The 21,656-nt window shown below is 44.7% G+C and overlaps 1 protein-coding gene across 3 annotated transcripts in view; it reads left to right on the top strand.

The window, feature by feature from the left end:
* LOC144686662 (tRNA N(3)-cytidine methyltransferase METTL2-like) overlaps nt 1-11,121 on the top strand; it is a 39,791-nt gene extending 28,670 nt beyond the window's left edge. For 2 of the 3 annotated variants that reach the window (XM_078552161.1, XM_078552163.1), the window contains exons 9-10: nt 2,682-2,747; nt 10,707-11,121. In XM_078552161.1, coding sequence (XP_078408287.1) covers nt 2,682-2,747; nt 10,707-10,867 — 227 coding nt within the window. In that variant the 3' untranslated portion in view covers nt 10,868-11,121. The remainder of the gene's footprint in view (nt 1-2,681; nt 2,748-10,706) is intronic. The other variant, XM_078552162.1, reaches the window with a different exon arrangement.
* The last annotated feature ends 10,535 nt before the right edge of the window (nt 11,122-21,656 follow it).

The following is a 21,656-nucleotide window of genomic DNA, read 5'->3' as shown; positions in this document are numbered from 1 at the left end:
CTCTTGCACTCATGCTTGCCTGCACTGACTTGAAGACTATTTTCATGAGTCTTAAAGAAATCAGCAATGCATAACACCTTGGGTACTGTAACAGGTGAAACCATTGGAATTGTTGTCACTGTGCTGACACAGTGAGTAGTGATGGTAGGTTTGTCTTTTATACTTTGTCTTAAGGTTTTTGTGCAAACTTTTGGAAGAGCCACTCATCTTCAGTATTTGTTAGTACATTTTCTCTTTTTACAAGAACTAATGCCCATCCTTCTTTCTGAAAAAGCACTGCTGTATCCCATCTGACTTGCAGTCTTTAACTGGAGTTGGTTCAACAATCTGGTATCTTCTCAATAACTGTACAGTCTATATTTTTAAACTACCTCTGCATTGCCAATTAAGTTCCATACATAAAGCTGATTTCTGACATAATAGCGATCCAACAATCTGGTTAAAAATTTACACTTTACCCATTCTCTTCCACGAACAGTTTTTCCACATGGACACTGCATTCCGTACTAGCCATAATTAGAGTGAGAAAATTACACGCAACAGTGAAGGTCCATAGCATCAGGCAGTTCCTGAAATTACTAAACAATGCTTACACAAGGTTTTGTGGCCAGTTTCTTTTCTTTCCATAGCATGGGCACACTTATTAAAGTTCTCCCACCAACTCCCTTGGCTACCCCAGCCTAACTTAAAACATTTAATTTTCTGGTTTGTCTAGCTGTCTGAACAAACTATGCTGCACACACACACACACTGAACCACATGAGGGAGAGAGCTGGCAACAGAATTACTGCTTCAGAAACATATTGTAGACGGTTTTTGGTTAAACACCTGGGAGCAGGAGCTCCTGTGGTTACTTTTTAAATAATTCTGGCCAAGCCACTGACTCATTGCTGCACAGCTTCACATTTAATGGTAGCCCCACCGAAGTAGTTTTTCTCCATAATGTGAGTTTGAAAAATGGATGTGAGCAGTTAATTTCAATGTAAGGGTGTGTAATGATCCGGCTAGAGACCAGCATCTGTTTGTTTAAAGTAGACATTTGAAATCCCAGTTACCCATTAGGAGAATAAAGCTACAAGATTCCATGGCTTTAAACAAACAAAACAAGCTTTACTGTACAAAGCCAGAAAAGTAAAACAATTTACAATATCTACCTTATACTCTAGCGTTCAGAATTAACATGAGGTAAATATGAATTAATAGGCAAACTACAGTCGAACACACCACACTGCATGTTAAATGGCAAATGCGACCAAGTCAGATCCCACAGATTTCTCAGCAACCAGTGAGAGTCCCAAAATCTTGTTGAAACTCATTCACACATGGGATTTCATCTCTTCACTTTCAAAGATCTAGCCTTTGAATTCCCTCAAAAGCCACTTCAACTCAGACTGCTTCAACAACTGCTCACCTCCCAATGGTACAATCTCCTCCTCAGACTGCATTCTATGGGATTCTACAAAGTTGTACTCCCGCCTCTAATTACCGGCTCAATTCGAACTCTTTCACAGTCTGCTACCTTCACTTAGCTGGCACTGCCCATGAGTTTCTCTGAACTCCAGTCCCCTGGCTGCACCAAGCTCTCAATGGCTTCCAGGGCTTCTCTGAGCCCTAACTGTCTCCAGCACGGAACCAGCAACCTTCCACCACCACCACCCCAGCTCTCCAGGACTTCTCCTGAGCCTAACTGCAGTGAACAGCTCCCAGGGTTTCTCTGTGTGCCACAAACCACAGAAGGTCCAAACTGTAACTCACAGCTGCACTGAATGGCCTCCTTGACTTTTGTGAGCCCCAACTGCCTGGAGCTTGCTCACAGCAGCACCCTTTCAGTATATCCTCTTCCCTGCTGCAGAACACTCAGATAAATTGAAACCAGAGAACCTTTTTAAGCTCCACCCATCTCCATGATGACCTAACCTTTTAGAGTTCACTGAATGCTGCGGTACAGTACTTCTTTGCAAGCAGTGAAGACACCATGCCCCCAGCTAACAGCCCGCCTGCTGTTTTAAGATCTTGCCTTTCTAGCTGTTAACCCCTTATATAAGCATGGTCCCAACCTTTTAAGTGTAATAGACTCCAAGCTGCTGTAGTTGCGTTTATCCCTTTTTCTACAGTTAAACTTTAATCTTCCCAGAGCTAAACATTACCTCTAAAATATTAGCATGAACGATGAATTAGATATTTGCAACAGCTGGCATTGTTGAACCAATGCAACCCTCAAGTCACACACATTACCCCCGGCAAAGGTCACTAGGTAGCAAGCAATAGGAGCAAGAGCTCTTGCTGATTTTTTGCGTTCTAATTTCCTAGCATAAGAGTGTAAAGTGAATTGTAGAGGTATGGTCTGAGATCATTAATTTTTTTCACAAATTGCGCATCAAAACTTTGCTCCTCATGGTTTGTACACAGCAGTTAGTGAATTTGCAATTGAACCATCAGTGGAGCACTCCTAATTTAAAATTATATTGTAAGGAATCCTCACATTTATGTCATACCTTCTCAACTTTGTTTTACCTCACATAAATCTTTAATATCTACAGGATACTGACTGAAAAATGTTACTTGATGTGAAATATTTTGAATTGACTATTTAGTTGTGGCAATATAAATGTGTGCAAAAGCTACCCAGAGTATTTTCAGTTTTAATTTCAAACATGTATATATTTAAATTCTGTTGTTAGGTCGCTGCTTATTTGGAAACTTTTATGTTCGAGGAGATGGTACTTGTGTTTACTTCTTTACAAAAGGTATGAACATTAGCAGAGAACTTTAAATCAAAGAGAATGGCTGTATTGAGAGTTACGTAATACAGAATGTATTCTCCAAGTGAAGGGATCAGCATAAGCCACGCATGGCAAGGTCATAAATGATTTAGCATTCTCATTAAATATTCTATATATGTGTATATTGTTTGATATTATAAGTGAATGTAATCTATTGTGAGAAATGTTAACATGAACAATGGATGTTTTAACAGTCTTCAATAGGTAGTGTGAGCTGCCTGCTCACTGCCTTTGTTGCAGGGGGATTGGAGTGCTCGAGTGGAGAAGCCTTGCTACTGGGTTTTGCTGGGACTGTATCTGGAGTCCTGTGTACAGTTTTAATCTCCACATTTGAGAGGGGATATATTTGCATTGGAGGTGGTGCAGTGAGGGTTCACTAGATTGGTCTCTGGGATGAGCGAGTTGTCCTGTGATGAAAGGCTGAGTTAATCTAGCTTATATTTTCAGGAGTTTCAAAGAATGAGAGGCAATCTCATTGAAACCTACAAAATTCTGAAGGGGCTTGATAGGGTGGATGCTGAGAGATTGTTTATGTTGGTCAGGGAATCTAAAACAGGGAACACAGTCTCAGGGCAAGGGGCTGATCATTTAGAACTGAGATGAGAAATTTCTTCACTCAAAGGATTGTGAACCTTTGGAATTCTCTACCCCAGAGGGTTGTGGATGCTCCATTGTTGAATACATTTTAGGGATAGACAGACTCTTGGTGTCTGGGGGAATTGAAGGATATGAGTAGCGGGCGGAAAAATGGAGTTGAAGCCCAAGATCAGTCATGATCTTATTGAATGATGGAGCAGGCTCGATGGGCCATGTGGTCTTATCCTGTTTCTATTTCTTATGTTCTTAGAAGCGGATTGCTGAAATGTTGAATTCTTTCAATGAAGATGGAAGAGTGTCATTTAAAATGAGGCTATAAAATTTAGCTCAAAACAGAATAACAGCACAATCAGCCCTGTCAACCCTGAAAGCCCTCCTTACTAACATCTGGGGACTTGTGCCAAAATTGGGTGCGTTGTCTCACAGACTAGTCAAGAAACAGCCTGACATCGTTATAGTCACAGAATGAAACCTGACAGATAATGTCCCAGACACTAGCATCACCATCCCTGGATATGTCCTGTCCCATGGCAGGACAGACCCAGCAGAGGTGGCACCACAGTGGTATACGGTCAGGAGGGAGTTGCTCTGGGAGTTCTCAACATCAACTCTGGACCCCATGAAGTCTCATGGCATCAGGTCAAACACGGGCAAGGAAACCTCTTGTTGATTACCACGTACCGTCCCCCATCATCTAATGAATCAGTATTCATCCATGTTGAACACCACATGTTGTGCAAGTAGAGACTGATCTGACCGAGTCCTAAAGGACATAGCTGCTAGACTGGTTCTAGGGCAGGTGGTGAGGGAACCAACAAGAGGGAAAAACATACTTGATCTCATCCTCACCGACCTGCCTGCCACAGATGCATCTATTCATGACAGTATCAGTAGGAGTGACCATCTTACAGTCCTTGTGGAGATAAAACCCCTTCTTCACTTTGAGGATACCCTCCATTGTGTTGCGTGGCACGACCATTGTGCTAAATGGGATAGATTTGGAATAAATCTAGCAACTCAAGACTGGGCAGCCATGAGGTGCTGTGGGCCATCAGCAGTAGAATTGTACTCAACCACAATCTGTAACCTCATTGCCTGGCATATCCCCTACTCAACCATTACCACCAAGCAAGGGGATCAGCCCTGGTTCAATGAAGAGTGCAGGAGGATATGCCAGAAGCAGCACCAGGCATACCTAAAAATGAGGTGTCAACCTGGTGAAGCTACAATGCAGGACTACTTGTTTGCCAAACAGCATAAGCAGCAAGCGATAGACAGAGCTAAGCAATTCCCCAACCAATAGATCAGATCTAAGCTGTGCAGTCCTGCCACATCCAGTCGTGAATGGTGGTGGACAATTAAACAACTCACTGGAGGAGGAGGTTCCACAAATATCCCATCCTCAATGATTGGGAGCCCAGCATATAATTACAAAAGATAAGGCTGAAGCATTTGCAACAATCTTCAGCCAGAAGTACCAAGTGGATGATCCACCTTGGCCTCCTCTGGAGGCCCCCAGCATCACAGATGCCAGTCTTCAGCCAAATCGATTCACTCCATGTGATATCAAGAAACAGCTGAAGGCACTGGATAGTGCAAAGGCTATGGGTTCTGACGATATTCCGGCAATAGTACTGAAGACTTTTGCTCCAGAACTTGCTGCGCTCCTAGCCAAGGTGCTCCAGTACAGCTACAATACTGGCACAGGCAATGTGGAAAATTGCCCAGTTATGTCCTGTACATAAAAAGCAGGACAAATCCAACCCGGCCCATTTCCGCCCCATCAATCTACTGTCATTCATCAGTAAAGTGATGGAACGGGTTATCAATAGTGCTATCAAGCAGCACTGGCTTCGCAATAACCTGCTCACTGACACTTAGTTTGGGTTCAGCCAGGGTCACTCAGCTCCTGACCTTATTACAGCCTTGGTTCAAGAATGGACAAAAGAGCTGAACCCCAGAGGTCAAGTGAGAGTGACCATCCTTGACATCGAGGCAGCATTTGACCAAGTGTGGCATCAAAGGGCCCTAGTAAAACTGGAGTCAATGGGAATGGAGGGAGAAGACTCTATGCTCATTGGAGCATAGAAGTCATAGACAAATGAAGATGATTATGGTTGCTGGAGGTCAGTCGTCTCAGTGCCCAGGTCCTGATGAAGTTCATCCTAGGGTCTTAAAAGAAGTGGTGAGTAAGATAGCTGATGCATTTGTTTTAACCTTCCAAAACTCCCTAGATTTAGGTAAGGTCCCATTAGATTTGAAGATAGCAAATGTAACTCCATTATTCAAAAAGGGAGGGAGACAGAAAGCGGGAAACTACAGGCCGGTTAGCCTAATAGTTATAGGGAAAATGTTGGAAGCTATTATTAAAGAAGTTATAGCAGGGCACTTGGATAAGTTCAACGTAATCAGGCAGAGTCAGCATGGTTTTGTGAAAGCAAAATCATGTTTAACCAACTTATTGGAATTCTTTGAGGAAGTAACATGTGCTGTGGATAAAGGGGAACCGGTGGATGTACAGTACTTATATTTCCAGAAGGCATTTGATAAAGTGCCACATCAAAGGCTATTGCATAAAATAAAAGCTCATGGTGTGGGTGGTAACATATTGGCATGGATAGAAGATTGGCTCGCTAACAGGAAGCAGAGAATAGGCATAAATGGGCCTTTTTCAGGTTGGCAAGATGCAATGAATGGTATGTCACAGGAATCAGTGCTGGGACCTCAACTGTTTACAATTTATATAAATGACTTAGATGAAGGGATGGACGGGATGGTTGCCAAATTTGCTGATGACACAAAGGTAGGAAAGTAAGTTGTGAAGAGGACATAAGGAGGCTACAAAAAGGTATAAATAGGTTCAGTGAGTGGGCAAAGATCTGGCAAATGGAGTATAATGTGGGAAAATGTGAAATTGTCCATTTTGGCAGGAAGAATAAAAGAGAAGCATATTATCTAAATGGTGAGAGATTGCAGAGCCCTGAGTTGCAGAGGGATCTGGGTGCCTTAGTGCATAAATTGCAAAATGCTAATATGCAGGTACAGCAAGTAATTAGGAAAACTAATAGTATGTTATCATTTATTGCAAGGGGAATTGAATACAAAAGAAGGGAGGTTATGCTTCAGTTATACAGAACACTGGTGAGACCATATCTGGAGTACTGTGTACAGCATTAGTTACCTTATTTAAGGAAGGATGTAAATGTGTTGGAAGCAGTTCAGAGAAGGTTTACTAGACTAATACCTGGAATGGGCGGGTTGCCTTGAGGAAAGGTTGGACAGGCTAGGCTTGTATCCTCTGGAGTTTAGAAGAGTAAGAGGCAACTTGATTGAAACATATAAGATCCTGAGGGGTCTTGACAAGGTGGATATTGAGAGGGTGTTTCCTCTTGTGGGAGAATCTAGAACCAGGGGTCACTGTTTAAAAATAAGAGGTCGTCCATTTAAAACGGAGATGAGGTGAATTATTTTCTGAGGGTCGTGAATCTTTAGAACTCCCTTCCTGAAAAGTTGGTGGAAGCAGAGTCTTTGAATAGTTTTAAGGCAGAGGTGGATAGATTCTTGTAAGCAAGGGGTGATAGGGGGGTAGGCTGGATGCAGATTTGAGGTTACTATCAGATCAGCCATGATCTTATTAAATGGCGGAGCAGGCTCGAGGAGCCGAATGGCCTACTGCTCCTTGTTCATATGTTCAATTCCAGGACTTGACTGCAGGAGTTCCTTAGGGTAGGGTCTTAAGCCCAATCATCTTCAGCTGCTTCATCAATGACCTTCCTTCCACCATTAGGTCAGAAGTGGAAATGTTTGCTGTAGATTGCACAATGTCCAGCACAATTCACGACTCCTCAGATACTGAAGCAGCCTCTGTCCAAATGCAGCAAGACCTGGACAACATTCAGGCTTAGGCTGGTAAATGGCAAGTAATAGCCACACCACACAAGTGCCAGGCAATGACCAGCTCCAACAGGAGAGAACTTAACCATTGCCCCATGACATTCAATGGCATTACCATCGCTGAACCCTGATTGTCAACATCCTAGGCATTACCATTGATCAGAAAATGAACTTGACGAGCCATATAAATACTGTGGGTACAAGAGCAGGTCAGAGGCCAGGAATCCTGTGACGAATAACTCACCACCCGACTCCCTAAAGCCTATCCACCATGTACAAGGCACAAGTCAGGAGTGTGATGGAATAGCCTCCCCTTGCCTGGATGAGTGCAGCTCCAACAACACTCAAAGCTTGACACCGTCCAGGACAAAGCAGTCCGCTTGATTGGCATCCCATCCACAAACATTCACCCCCTCCACCACTGACGCATAGTGGCAGCATAGTGGCAGCATCTACAAAATGCACTGCAGGAATTCGTCAAGCCTCCTTAGACAACACCTTCCAAACCATGACCACTATCATCTAGAAGGACAAGGGCAGCAGTCACATGGGAACACCAGCACCTGGAAATCCCCTTCAAGCCACTCACCATCCTGACTTGGAAATATATTGCTGTTCCTTCACTATTGCTGGGTCAAAATCCTAGAACTCCCTCCCTAACGGCACTGTAGGTGTACCTACACCACATAGACTGCAGCAGTTCAAGAAGGCAGTTCACCACCACCTTCTCAAGGGCAACTAGGGATGGGCATTAAATGCTGGCCTAGCCAGCGATGCCCATATCCCATGAATGAATTTTTTAAAAATGCTACTGTCTTGAGTCACAGAGCTAAGGTGATATTTTAACTGCAGCTTTGTTGAAAGAATACTGTACACTGAACTGGGCAAGGATTTAATATGCAGAAATTGCTGATTCTATTGAGTACCCTGGACTAGAAATCACTGCAGTCAATATTGGTGGACAAACACATAATGCTCTTGCTACTTTAACAGTGGTGTTTACCCATTCATTATATTGTTGGCATTAGATTATAGGCTAGTCTGTTTTAATTCTATACCTGTGTTTGAATGCCATTGTTAAAATGTTTTTTTAACCTCTATTTTAGCCTACAAACCTAAAACCTTACTCCAGCCCTGTGAATCCTCAAAATATATTTTCATAGCAGCATTGAATCATAGAATAGTGCAACACAGAAGGAGGCCATATGGTTCATCACTTCTACATTGACTCACTTAGTTCCATTCTCCCATTCTTTCACCATAGCAGTATTTACTACTTCAATGCCCTTTTGAAGGCAATAATTGAACCTGTATCCATCACCCTATCAAATGGTGTATTTCAAATCCTAACCAATCATTGCGTAAAATGGCGTTTCCTAATATTGCCTTGTTTATCCATGTTTTCAAATCCCCCCCCTCCAATGACCTTGCCCCTCCCTATCTCTGTAATCTCCTTCAGTCCTATGCTGAGATATCTGTACTCCTTCAATTCTAGCCTCTCGTGCAGCCCTGATTTTAATCACTCCACCATTGGTGGCCATGCCTTTGGCTGCCAAAACCTTAAACTCTGGAATTCCCCCTCTCAACTCTTCTGTTTTATTTCCTCCTTTCTCCTTTAAGACATTCCTTAGAACTCCTTAAAACCACCGCCTTTAACCAAGCTTTTGGCCGTCAGCCATATAATACTTCTAATATTTCCTTATGTGACTTGGTCTCAAATTTTGTTTGATAACACTACCTGGATCCCATGTACTTTATTTAGTGCTTTATTCTCTTGCCATCTTCAAAAATTTGAGGCCAAGCACCCCAGTATTCTCTCTTATTGCATCCACTTTAAAATTGTATCATTTAGTATATATTGCCGATCCTCATTCTTCCTACCAAAATAGATTATTTCACTTTTCTGCGTTGAATTTTAACTGCCTTGTGCCCATTCCACAACCCTATCTATATTCTCTTGAAGTTTACGCCTATCTTCCTCACAGTTTACTACACTTTCAAGTGTTGTGTCATCTGCAGATTTCAAATTTGTGCCCTCTCCCCATGTCCAAGTTATTAATGTATATCAAAAACAGCAGTAGTGCTAGTACTAAACCTTGGGAAATTTCTCTATAAATCTGCCCAGTTTGAAAAACAGCTATTTACCACAATCTCATTTTCTATTGCTTAACCAATTTTGTATCCATGCTTCTACTGCCCCTTTTAGGCTTGTTAGCAAAAGTGAAGCCTAATATATGGCACTTTATTAAATGCCTTTTTAATGTCCATATACATAATACACTGAATTGTCCTCATCCACTCTTGGTTACCTCATCAAAAAGCTCACTCAAATTCCCCAGCCTGTCAGTTAGCCTGATTGACAGGCTTGCTTTCCAGTTGGGCAGGGAGTGTTTCAGAGCAGGCTACCCACCCAGGTAACTCCGATCCGCAATCCCAGGGAGGGGTTGGGTTGGTGTGTCTGATGGGGAGCAGCTTGGATACCAGGAAAACTCTTGCTTCTTCTGGCCCACAAACAGTGCTGTAAGGACACTTACATTCTCCCCGAAGCCCCCCTGACATCTGGGAAATCCAGTTGCTCACTACAGAACCTACACAGCAGGTTAACTCTGTTTGCTGCCCATCCCTTGTCTTGGCAGAACACGGAGGTTGGTGGTTTGGAATCAGATATCCAATGCACTCGGTGTTTCCCCCAATTACCCTTCCCCCCCCCCCAACATCCGCACCCAATCTCTCTCATCCATTTTATGTTTACCCTTTTTCTTGCGATTTTAATTTATGCTTCACTCAGCAACGTAGGATACATCCTATCCAGATTGGGTGATGTATCTACTAAGTGCTGCCAGCCTTTCTAGCACTTCTTTATCTAAATTTATCCGATCTGTATCCTAACAACCTCTTAGTTTACCATGGCTTTGCCAAAGTGCTCTTTCTTGGCAAACACTGATGAAGTGTAGCCCTATAGTATCTCAGACATGCCTTGTCTTCACCAGTGGATGTTCATCTTGGCCCTTAATCAGCCCCACCACTCCTTTGAGAACCGTTTTACTGCTGATGTGCCTATAGGAGGTCTTTAGATTTTTTAATGTTTATTCTGGCCCAAGGTGTTTTGAATTTTGATTCTTTATCCTTTTTGAAGTGAAATTCAGAAAAGTAGCTGAATTTCTCCTCTTCCTATCACTTGGGTGAGAAATGTTGGCAATGTTCATGTTGTGTAATATACTTCAGTCATTTTATTGGCCCTATATATTTGTGTAAGTGGAGAGAAAATCAGCTATCGATGTGCATTTCTTTTCTGTTCTTACAGTAATTCTTTGTCAAGTCCACAATTTTATCAATAATTGTAGGCATCAAAATTTTGTTTTAACCAGGCTGCTAATTATATGTATCTTAAAACTTTAATAAATTTTTATTAAACATATTTTTCTTCGACAGAAGAAATTGCAAATATGTTCACCTCAGCTGGATTGAAAGAAGTTCAAAATTTAATGGATCGACGACTCCAAGTTAACCGCAAAAAGAGAATTGCAATGCACCGTATTTGGGTGCAATGCAAATACCAAAAGCCCTCTGTAAAATGTTTAAATCAAGACTGATGATTTTTATTTTCAGATCTCCTTTAAACACTGTTGCTCCAGATGGAAAAAGTTTCACTATTCTGTTAGTTTCCTTTATATTCCTTTAAAGTATTGGCATATTTTTTTCCTGTTTCTTCACTGTTCAGTTTTACTTTTATGTACCACAGTGGATCTGGAAGATGCTATTAAAGTTTGCTTGACATATTTAACTGTGCTGTATACCCCTATGCCTTTTGTTACAAATCAAAAAGATATTTAAACCAGTCCTCAAAGGTGTTCCATGACCGAATGTATTCTCTCAAATATCAAGAGATGTAGCCATCATTCCTCTTATAAGATTACAACTGTAGCAGCATTATAGGAGCTGTTAGAGTTTAACAACCCTCGATTTTTATTACAGGAGAATGCACTGCCAAATGCAGCTGCACATCAGCACTCGATATACATTCAAAAGGTCTATGTGGGTTATCACCATGTTCCTGCCAATGGAACAGGCCACCACAAACTGCTTACTTGCAGATAGCTCAGCCCTTTTCACAAGCATCTAAATGCAAACTGCTGTTTTGCTAAATTACTGTTGCTTGAAAATTATTGTTGCTTGAAAAATCTGTTGCACATCCAGTCCACTTTCAAGCCTGCTGCTTCTTCCATCCAAATGATTGATTTTTGAAACCTCTGTCTTTCCCCTCTGTTACACCAACTAATGACCAAAATAAAGTTTTGTAAGTTACGCTCATAGCTCTCAAAAAGTGTCAATGAGACCACAGTAGTTCATCCTTCTGTAAAAACCTGAATTCTCAGCATGAAAGCATCAAGCTGCTTCTCGAATGATATGAGGTTTTGTCCCTTCACCCTACTCAGAAGACTGCTTCAGTTATTAATCACTCTTTATGTAGAGATTTTCTTTAACTAGTTTATACTTGTGTTTTCTTATCCTACAGCTGTGTTTGAACTTGAAATCATACTCTGATTAAACTTTTCTAGTCCACTAAGATACATCTTTATGGTCCCTCACAATTGCTGCTTTTAAGAACTGAGGAGTCAAAGTGTTTTTAGCGTTTCTACATGACCCAATCATCAGACTGAGGATCAGTCACATATTCTTACTCTACTCCACTTCCAGGGCTTGAATGTCTCCTTTATGTTTTGATGCTCAGACCACTATATATTGAGAAACTTTATTTCCAAAGTGTAACAAATTATATTTATCTACATTGAATCCCATCTGCCATAGTTCTGCCCACTTGCAAACTTTATCTAGATTCTTCTTTAGCTCTTTGACTGCTTCATCTGAATAAACTGCTCTCTGCCACTTCCAATTTGGTATCATTTGCAAAGTTGGATTACTCTCCAACTGTGGAATTACAGGTTAGATTTTAATGTGCCCAGAAATGTGGGTTTGGGAGTTGGTAAAACTGGCTAAATTGACACCGCATTGGGAAGCTGGCTTCAACCCATCGATTTTCAGGCATCACTGCAGTGCCTTGGGTTGCATGCGGGCAGCCCCACCAGAGAGGAGGCTTGCAACTGAACATATGTTAATTGCTCAATTAGAGAGATATTGTGATGGATTTTGAATTTTGACTTTGGTTCTACAGATTTCCTGGAACTTGCCAGTGACAACACCATGAGTGCACTGCAGCAAATGAGGAGGCAGAAGCCATGTCAGGGAAGAATTCCATTAATAGAATCATAGACTAATAGAGCACAGAAATAGACCATTCGGCCCATCCAGTCTGCAGCCGCTCTTTCCATGTGTCCCTGCAATTTTTCTGATTTGGGTATTTACCCAATATGCTTTTGAAGGCTACTATGATTTGAATTTGTATCCACCACACTATCTGGCAATGCATTCCAAATCCTAATTGCTGGTTGCATAAAAATGTTTTTCCTCATTTTGCCTATGGTTCTTTTGCCAGTCACCTGAAGTTTGTGCCTTCAGGTTATCAGCCCTTCAACCACTGCAAACATTTTCTTTATTTGCTCTATCCTAAACCCTTCATATTTTAAACACCTCAATCAGATATCCTCTTGGCCTTCTCTGATCTAAGGAAAACAACTTTTCCAACTCCTCCAGTCTGTTAATTCACTGCAATCCTCATCCCTGGAAGCATACAGGCAAACTACCAAAGCCTTCACGTTCTTCTTAAAATGCGGTGCCAAGAATTAGACAATACTCCAGCTAGGGCCAAACTAGTGTTTTATGTATGTTCAGCATAACTTCTTGCTTTTGTGTTCTATAATTCTATTTATAAAGTCCAGGATACTGCTTCATTAATCTGTCCTGCCACCTTCAAAGATTTGTGCAGAAACAAATCCCAGGCTGGGAACACCAGCTGTAAGTTTCCCACCATGTATGTTCAATACTGATGGGGGCTTTCTTACCTGCTTGTAGAAACGGTTTTCTAATGGGACATTTGCTGAGAGGTTACTTTACACACTTTGAGGTTTCTTCAACACTTTGAAGAAATCATCCATACTTTGAAGGTTTGAATTATATTTTGGAGATCTGATCTGATTAGACTTATAGTGCTGTATATTGGACATCAGCTGAGGAACAAAATGACCAGCAGCAGCAGCCACAGACTGCTGGTCATAGATCTGTAGCTCCACAAGAGGGAATAAGCAGAGGTGTAGTTTGCAGGAGGCTATACCCATAACAGAGTAAACAAGCAGAGGATAAGCTTTCTGAATGCGTTGGAACACTAGGAGGCTCAGGGTGTTGTGTGAAGTGGCAGCAGTCATTGCAGACTGCTGGAACAAGATCTTCTATCGGCTGAACCTGGTGGCTATGCATTACTAGTGGCACTGGCTGCTGAAGTCACCACCAGCCTTAACTTTTTTGGCTCAAGATTTTTCCAGGCTCTGCTAGAGATGTTTGCAGGGTCTGGAAGTTGACAACCCACAATTGCATAAGACAGGTGAGTGACAGCTTGTTTGCCAGGGCCAGTAATTAGGTCAAATTTGCCTTCAATTACACCGATCCAAATGAGCGAATGTTGTGTGTCTATGGCTGGCTTTCCATAGGTGCAGAGCATCACCCATTGCACACGTTTGTCAATTATAGTAGCCATAGATCACCCAGGGCATCAGCTAAAAGGGATTTACTCCATCCACAAAAAGATCTTCATGCAGGCGTGCACAAAATTCCCAGGGAGTTGCCTGATGCTTTTGTCCTCTGGCAGTTCACCCTTCCTGACATATTTGCATCTGGAAGCAGGGTTAGCAGCTGGCTGGTTGGAGACAAGGATACCCACTTAAAACGCAGCTGATGATACATCTCAGAAACCTGAGGAATAAGGAACAGGAATGCCATAAGACCACCAACTCTGTCATCAAACAAGCCATCGGCATGCTGAAGTTATCCTCAAATGCCTGAACAAATCTGCAGATGCTCTTCAGTAGGTAGCACCCAGGACCTCCAGAAAGGTCATGGTGTGCTGCCCTCTGCATAACATGGCTCAGCAGTGAGCTTTGGATCTGCAGGAGGATACTGTGAAGAGGAAGATGAGGAGGCGGAAGGTAATGAGGGGAATGCAACGCCACCACCAGCATGGACTCGATGAAGGGAATGGCCTCTTTCTGTACCAGAATGACTTTATGACTCTTTGAGCAGAGGTACACATTAATGGTCGGGATGCCTCAATGATGACACGATTCACTTAGGTTCTAAAATTGCACCCATCTTAGAGTCTCATGCAAAAGCCACTTTTGCCTTCCTACCACCCACACATCCTGCCCCCACCCCTCTACTCAATGCCACTAACATAAAGCAGCCCTGCAAACAACCAAACATCTTTTTCACATCACTCTCAATTCAGATCTTCACATTCATCAAACAACTGAATAGGCCACTTACTAACCAGCAACTAAGAACGGACAACACAGGGAAAGTGCTGCGAAATAATATTTTTGTGCATTGATGAGCAAACAAGTCTCTTAACAGTACAAAATATGTAACGTCCATCTGCATACCCTTGTGTAACTACAAATCTTTATTCTTACTTTTCCTAATGCTTCTATGTGGTGCAGCCCCTGCACCTTCATCAGAGGTTGAGGCAGGCTGCTTATTCACATTCCTGCTGTGATAGCTGAACTGCTCTTGTTCGATGTCCCTGGGTTTGGAACCCTGCCAAACACCCAGAGGATCAAGGCACCTGTGCAGTGGAAGACAGTCATCAGGACATGAGGCAACATATTGGATATTGAAAGAGGGCCAATGGGTGAGAAGTAGAAGAGTTTTGAACAGAGTCCCCATGTTCCCTTTAGCCATCATTCCTCTCATGGCCCAGCCACACTCCTCTGCTAGCATTGAGCTAGGACACTTTGCTGCATCTCAGTGGGGTGCTGAAATGCCAAGGCTAGGGTATTCTAGGGTTTGCAAACCCTTGCTGAAGGCTTGCATGCACTCATTCGGTTGCTGCATTTCATGTGCCTTGTTTTTGGCCACACGAGTGATGGAAAAAGACATAATCACAATGGCCTGCAAAAATATCCTACTGATGCTTGAGGCAGATACCTTCAATATTCTTCAGAGCCATAAGGACTCAAAGCGTTAACTCTGTTTCTCTCTCCACAGATGCTGCCAGACCTGCTAAGGTTTTCCAGCATCCGCAGTATTTTACTTTTATCTTAGTGAACTTTGAGACATTTGCCACCGTTGTGCATCGGGACCCTTTGGGAGTCCTGACCCACAGGAGTAATGTAGAGTAATTGCCCAGAAGTTTAAACAAAAATGTCTCTGATGCTGACCTCAGTGTCGGAGGCTTGGGCCTGTTGCCCGATACTTACCCTTTTGTTCCACTGTTAATTCCTGGTGTAGGTCAACAGCAGAGTCCACCCCAACAGCCCTCATCACCCTCCCACGTACCCTGACCCAGCCCAGCCCCCTGACCACTCACCCACTAAAACCCTTAAGGCCTTCAAAAACTTACCTGAACAGGGCAGTTGGTGTTATAACAAAAGGACATGACCTCTTCACCATTACTGCTGCTCCTCTTCACCATTACTCTCCGTGGATAGCTGTGCTGAAGGATCTCTGCTGCACTCAGGGCAGGAAGACCCGGTTGCATAGGTTATAATTATCTTCACAATCAGCAGTGATCATCCAAGCATCACCAGGGAGATCTGGCCAATATTTGCTGCTGTTCATTGATTTTCAGCTACACCAATAGTCCCCAGTAGACAGCATCTACACTCTGAAGGCCTGCACCCTACAACACAAGCTTTCCATTCTTGTCCCTGACTCCACTGACATCTGTTATTGCTCTCTTAGGAAGTGTCAGTGGCTATTTGAAAACTGAAGTATCTTTCTAACTGGCGTAGGACAATAAGAGCCTTTTGACATAATCTTTAAGCTTGACATTCAACCAGCATGCCTTGGGAAACTAGCAAAGTGCTGAAGGGAGAGATGCTCGTTTCAGTCTTAAAATTAAACTTGCTGATCTTGCCAAGCAGAGAGACAGAAGCCAACGCTATTGAGAGAAACAACAGAGATAATACAGACTAACGAGCAACACCTGTGCTTTAATGAAGGCTAGGTCTGGGATCATGATAAGGTGAAGCACAGTGTTCTAACAACTAACCTAACCAGCAACGCCAGCATTCCATGAATGAATAAGAAAAAACATACTGAAAGTCCCCGTTTTAAGTTATCCGACTTTAAATCATTCCGCTTTAGTGTTGCTCAGTTAATAAGGTCCATATTTGCATTAAGTGTCAGGAGTTTTGTTTTAACGTTTTGTGCCAGTCTGATGTAAGGTCATGTGACTCAACCTGCGCCATTTTGGAGCTGCCCCTCTTGCTCCCTGATCCTCCCAGTCGCTGCCGGCATTCCTTCTTACCAACTCTCCTGGTCACTGCCAACCTTACATCTCCCCAGCTCTCCTAGTCATTGCTGACCTTTGCTCTCACCGACCATTGCTCTCGCCAACCATTCCAGTCCCCCCTTTCACCCACCCTTCCGGTTGCTACTGATCTTATCTCTAGCCAATTCTCCTGATCGCTGCAGACCCTCCTGGTCGCTGTCAACCCTCCCTCTCGCCTACCTTCCCTCTTGCAGACCTCACGATTGCTGCTGACCTTCCCCCTTGGCAACTTTCCCTTTTTCTGACCTTCCCAGGCTTCCATTTTGCGACTGTACTGTTCGCTGCCGACTGTCCCTCTCACCAACCCTCCCAGTTGCTGCTGACCTTCTCGCTCAATGACCCTCCCTTTTGTCACCTCTCCAGCTTGCGGCTTACCTCTTCAACTCTACACATCAAAGCTGCTATTCCTGTCTCTCACTGTTCATCTTACGAGCCCTCGCTCACAGTGAGGAGAGTGGGAGAGCTGATGAGAGGGAGGGTCAGTGAGAGGGGGGGCCAGTGAGCCAGAGAGGCACTGAGCAGGAGGCAAGTACAAAAAGTCACCATTTTTCTTTTATATTTTAAAATTTATTTCATTTTAAAAGTAATTTTATTAAAAATATAGAAATTTAGCAATGTAAAGTATTTCATCTTACAGGGTTTAATGTCTTAATGCCATTTTTTCTGATGATATAGGTCCAACGGAACCTAGCCAGAGCTTTTACATTAGGTATGAAGGAAAAATCTGATTCGCTTAATGATTTCATTTGAAGTTGCACTTTTCAGGAATGCTACTACAACATTAAACGAGAACCTATTGTACAAACATCTTCTATTGGAACATTAACTTCACGTATTGGAAAATTCTTGGAGAAAGCAAAAGAAAGATGTACAGCTTTCTGGGCAGGTTCAAATCAAAGTTTAAACAAAGAGCACAGAATATAATTGGGTATGGTACTTAAAAAAAGCTTCATAGGACGTTGTGGCCTGTTAATAAAGTAAACTAAACCCATCCCCTGATAAAGGGTATGAATAGTTGAACGCATCAGAGATCTTTATTGCAGGGTCAAGAGACCAGTTCTGCATTGAGGGCAGGAGAAAACCCATCCGAGGTGGAATACGTTCAAGCATTGGAAGTAGAGCCTGTAATCAATGGGGATGGCCACCTTGGGTGATTGAATAACTAGTTGGTAGCATATTTGAGCATTCTAATGCTAGATATTGTTGAAGCAATTACTCTGGGAGCAGAGTAATATTGTTGAAGCATTCATTTGCTAGCAGTAAAGTAGCAAAGCAGCTATCATGGACAGAATGTTCCCAGAATTGCACTAAGTGTGGTAGCAGGCGGATAAAATGGAGTCCTACCCGCCGATGAAAATGGCGGGTTTTCACACCGTATCTTCCCAAGCCTGACTCATTATATATTCACTCCTGCGAAACACGCCATTTCCATGGCTGGCGGGCTCACATTCACCCGCTCGCCATCACCCCGCTATTACGTCACTCTGGCCGCCATCTTTAAAAGGCAGCCGCCAGCAAAGCGCTCATCGCCACCAGCTCACCACCGCTACCTGGGAGACATGGTCAGCAAAGGCAAAAAGACGTTTCAATGACAGGTCCCTTGAGCAACTGCTAGATGCCGTGGAGGCCCACTGGGATGTGCTCTATCCCCGCTCTGGCCGCGGGATGGGTAGCAATGTCACTAACTCGGCTTGGGAGGCGGTAGCAGCGGTGGTCAGCGCGAGCGCCCTGCAGAGGAGAACAACCACCCAGTGCCGCAAAAGGATGAATGATCTCTGTTCCGCCAGGGTAAGTCACTCTTTTCATCACTCCCAACTCTCACACTCACAAACCCATCACACACCCACAGGGCCCTCACTCACTGCCAGTGCAAGGAACATCACCATTCACTCTTTCACACACACCGGGATTGTCCTCATCCCGTCCATGGGATCACTCACCACCCACACAGGCCAGGCATACTTATCATCTGGCCTGGCAGGAGTCCTGATACACTCTCCCCATCTCTATCCATGCAGGACAAACTGGCTCACAACAGGAGAGAAAGGTCAGAGATCGGTGGAGAGATGCCAGAAATCAAAGTTCTGACAGAATTCAAAAACAGAGCCATCCAGCTGGCCGGTGATGACCGGGACCGGTCCTGTGCTGATGGTGAGGTCGGCGCTGCTCTATCAAGTGAGGATCCAGCAGTGCAACATCCATCAGACAACCATGCTGTGAGTGATGTGTCCTGTTTCACAGGCCACTGCCATGCACTAATTATCTCTCCTTGCTTTCACAGGCACATCTGCCAAACAGCCGATGGAGTCCAAGACCCAGAGCCGCCAATAAAGCTCCAAAGAAATCCCTGAAGAGGAATCTGAAGGCACCCTCCCTGAAGTCCCATCACAGTGCTCACCCACACCCTCCACCAGAGACACACACCTCAGTGGGATTTAGCTTTAGAGTAGCCTCGGGATCACAATCTGGTGAGCACATCGCACTTTCTGATCCACAGCATGCAGACACAGGGACTTCCCTGGTCCCCGGCACTCGGGGGACTGCTGGAGGCCAGAACATTTCTGAGTCCGGGTCAGATGACAAGCCCCTGGACTCGGTCGTGTCACAATTGCTGGAGCTGCAAAGGCAAGCTAGGGAACAACAGGAAGGGATGTCCGCTGCACTTCTCAGATTGCAAGGCACAATGGAGGAATCCGTCCGTCTTCAGGCTGAGGTGATAGCGCCGGCATTGCAACACACCGAGGTCAACTCTGGCAGGATGGCGGCTGCCACGGAGACCTTGGTCCAGGACGTCACTCTTGCACAAGCTTAACTCCCTCGCTGATGCCATATTTGGTCTCCAGCAGTATGCACACGAGAGCGATGCTGGGCAGCTCGGTCTCACTCCAGCTACCCCTTCCGCTCACGGAGTCAGCCAGGGGCCCTCGAGCACCCATAGGGAGGAGGATCAGCAGGTGCACGCTCCGGGGCCATCCACCCAGGTGACTCTGGGAGTGACTGGCCAAACTGACTCCCCTCTTCCTGTGACCTCTGCAGATCCAGCTTCACAGGCCAAGGAGTGTCCAACTGCCACACAGCATGACCCTGAAAGCAATCTGGGGCCCTCCTAGTCTCGGCCCTTCAGAGCACACCCACCAAAGTCATCACAGACAGGACGCCACAGTCAGCAGGCTGCCTCCACCTCTGCTGTAGATGTCCGGGGAGCACCAAGACGTAGCGGCAGGGTTAGGAAAGTTAGGTAAAAGTAGTTGCACAGCCTGGCCATGGGTGTTGATCACTTGTACATACTGTTCACTATTGTCAATAAACCCCTAAGAATGTCACCCTGCCTGTGACTCCTTGTTCTGATGAGCAGTGTTCTTGTCACTCAGATTTGAAACCTTTCTGCACAAGATAAAAGGCATGTGTCTCAGTCCAGGGCCTCTTCCCTGTGCTCTGTGAAACCTTCAGACCACAGTGATGGTCCAGCCTCACACTCCTGGAAACATTACTGATGCCTGCACCTCAGCAGTGCTTGTCATCGCTGCCTGAATGTAGTGGGCAGGTGCCACAGAGTTCTCTGTGTGCTCTCAGCACCTTTAAGGTGGGGCTGGCCCCCATCACACCAGCATCTGAGACCAGTGATGTTGTGCACCAACTCCTGAAGGGCTGAAGGTGGACACAGCATCAGATGCGTCTAAAGTTTCATGACTGCGTCTCTGAGATGGCCCTGATCATGGAGCGCAAGCGAGCTGCCCTCAGCCAGACAGGAGTCAGACATTCTCAGAGGCTATGTGAAACTGTATAGAGTGTCCTCATTGCATGTTGTCATCATCCTCCTGCGATCGAGCAACTATTAGGGCCTCCACTGCATCTCCATGATGGGAGCATTCTCACAGAAGGTATTGGCGCTGCCATAAGCCAGACTGGAGTCAAACATTCACAATTATGATGTGAGGATCTACGGGGATACCTCATTGCATGTTGTCATCATCCTCCACAAATCTGGCAGCTATGAGGGCCTCCCGAGTGTGCCTGCCCCATCTAGCCAGTGCGAGAGCCTCATTCCCATTGTCGTCACCACTGAGGACCCTATCACCCTCATCCCTGTCGGCGCCCTCCTCATCGGAGGAGACGTGCAGCTCATCTCCTCCTCAGCCAGCTCATCTTCCGATGAAGCGCCAGGTTGTAAAGGGAACAGCAGATAATGATGAGCGACACCCTCTGCAAACTGTATTGGTCTCCATGGAGATGCCCTCAATGTTCCCTTGGTGCCAAGTCCTGCAGTAAGTGGCAGATGTGAGCCACCAGGTCCCTAGACATGTGCAGTTGTCGGCGACACTGGTTCTCGGTTATCTGCAGGAATGGCAGGCGGTGTCTATAGACCCTGGGTGTTGCTGGGCACCGACCAGCCACAGCTCGCTGTCGCTCCTGGGCAGCGTGTGCGGGAGCCCCTGCTGCCCCTTCTTCATGAGGTTGTTGGTGCTACCTTTGCGCAGCCAGGTGCCTCAGTCACTCTCTCCTCCGTCTTCTACAGTCTCTGTAGGCCATCAGGCATTCAGCTAGGTCACCAGTATCCAAGATCCTGAGGTGGTCCTCCTGCAGCATGAAAGAGAGAGAGACATGGTTATCATGCCTGTACTTAGCACCTTTCCTGGTCCTGTGTGACCACCCACTAATGCTTCCCGGAGAGTGCTGGTCACCCCTTGGATTGCCAGAGATGAGTGCGCTGCATGGCTGCCCTGTCAACCTGCGACATGGGGGACACTGGTCCAAACCGGGATGCTGAGATTGCAAGAGGCTGTGAGCAGCTCCAGCAGTGACTGCTACATGGCCAGTGTTGGCGAGGAGATTGTACAATGTGTGTAGTCCAACTGCTCCACAGTCCAATAAAGTGGCGGCGGACTCAATGACTGTGCCAGGGGAGCGTATGGGGGGTAACGTATGGAGTGCTTTGTGGC

Source organism: Cetorhinus maximus, chromosome 11 (assembly GCF_964194155.1).
Source record: "Cetorhinus maximus chromosome 11, sCetMax3.hap1.1, whole genome shotgun sequence".
NCBI classification, from domain to species: domain Eukaryota; kingdom Metazoa; phylum Chordata; class Chondrichthyes; order Lamniformes; family Cetorhinidae; genus Cetorhinus; species Cetorhinus maximus.
This window is presented reverse-complemented; position numbering and strand designations above follow the sequence as displayed.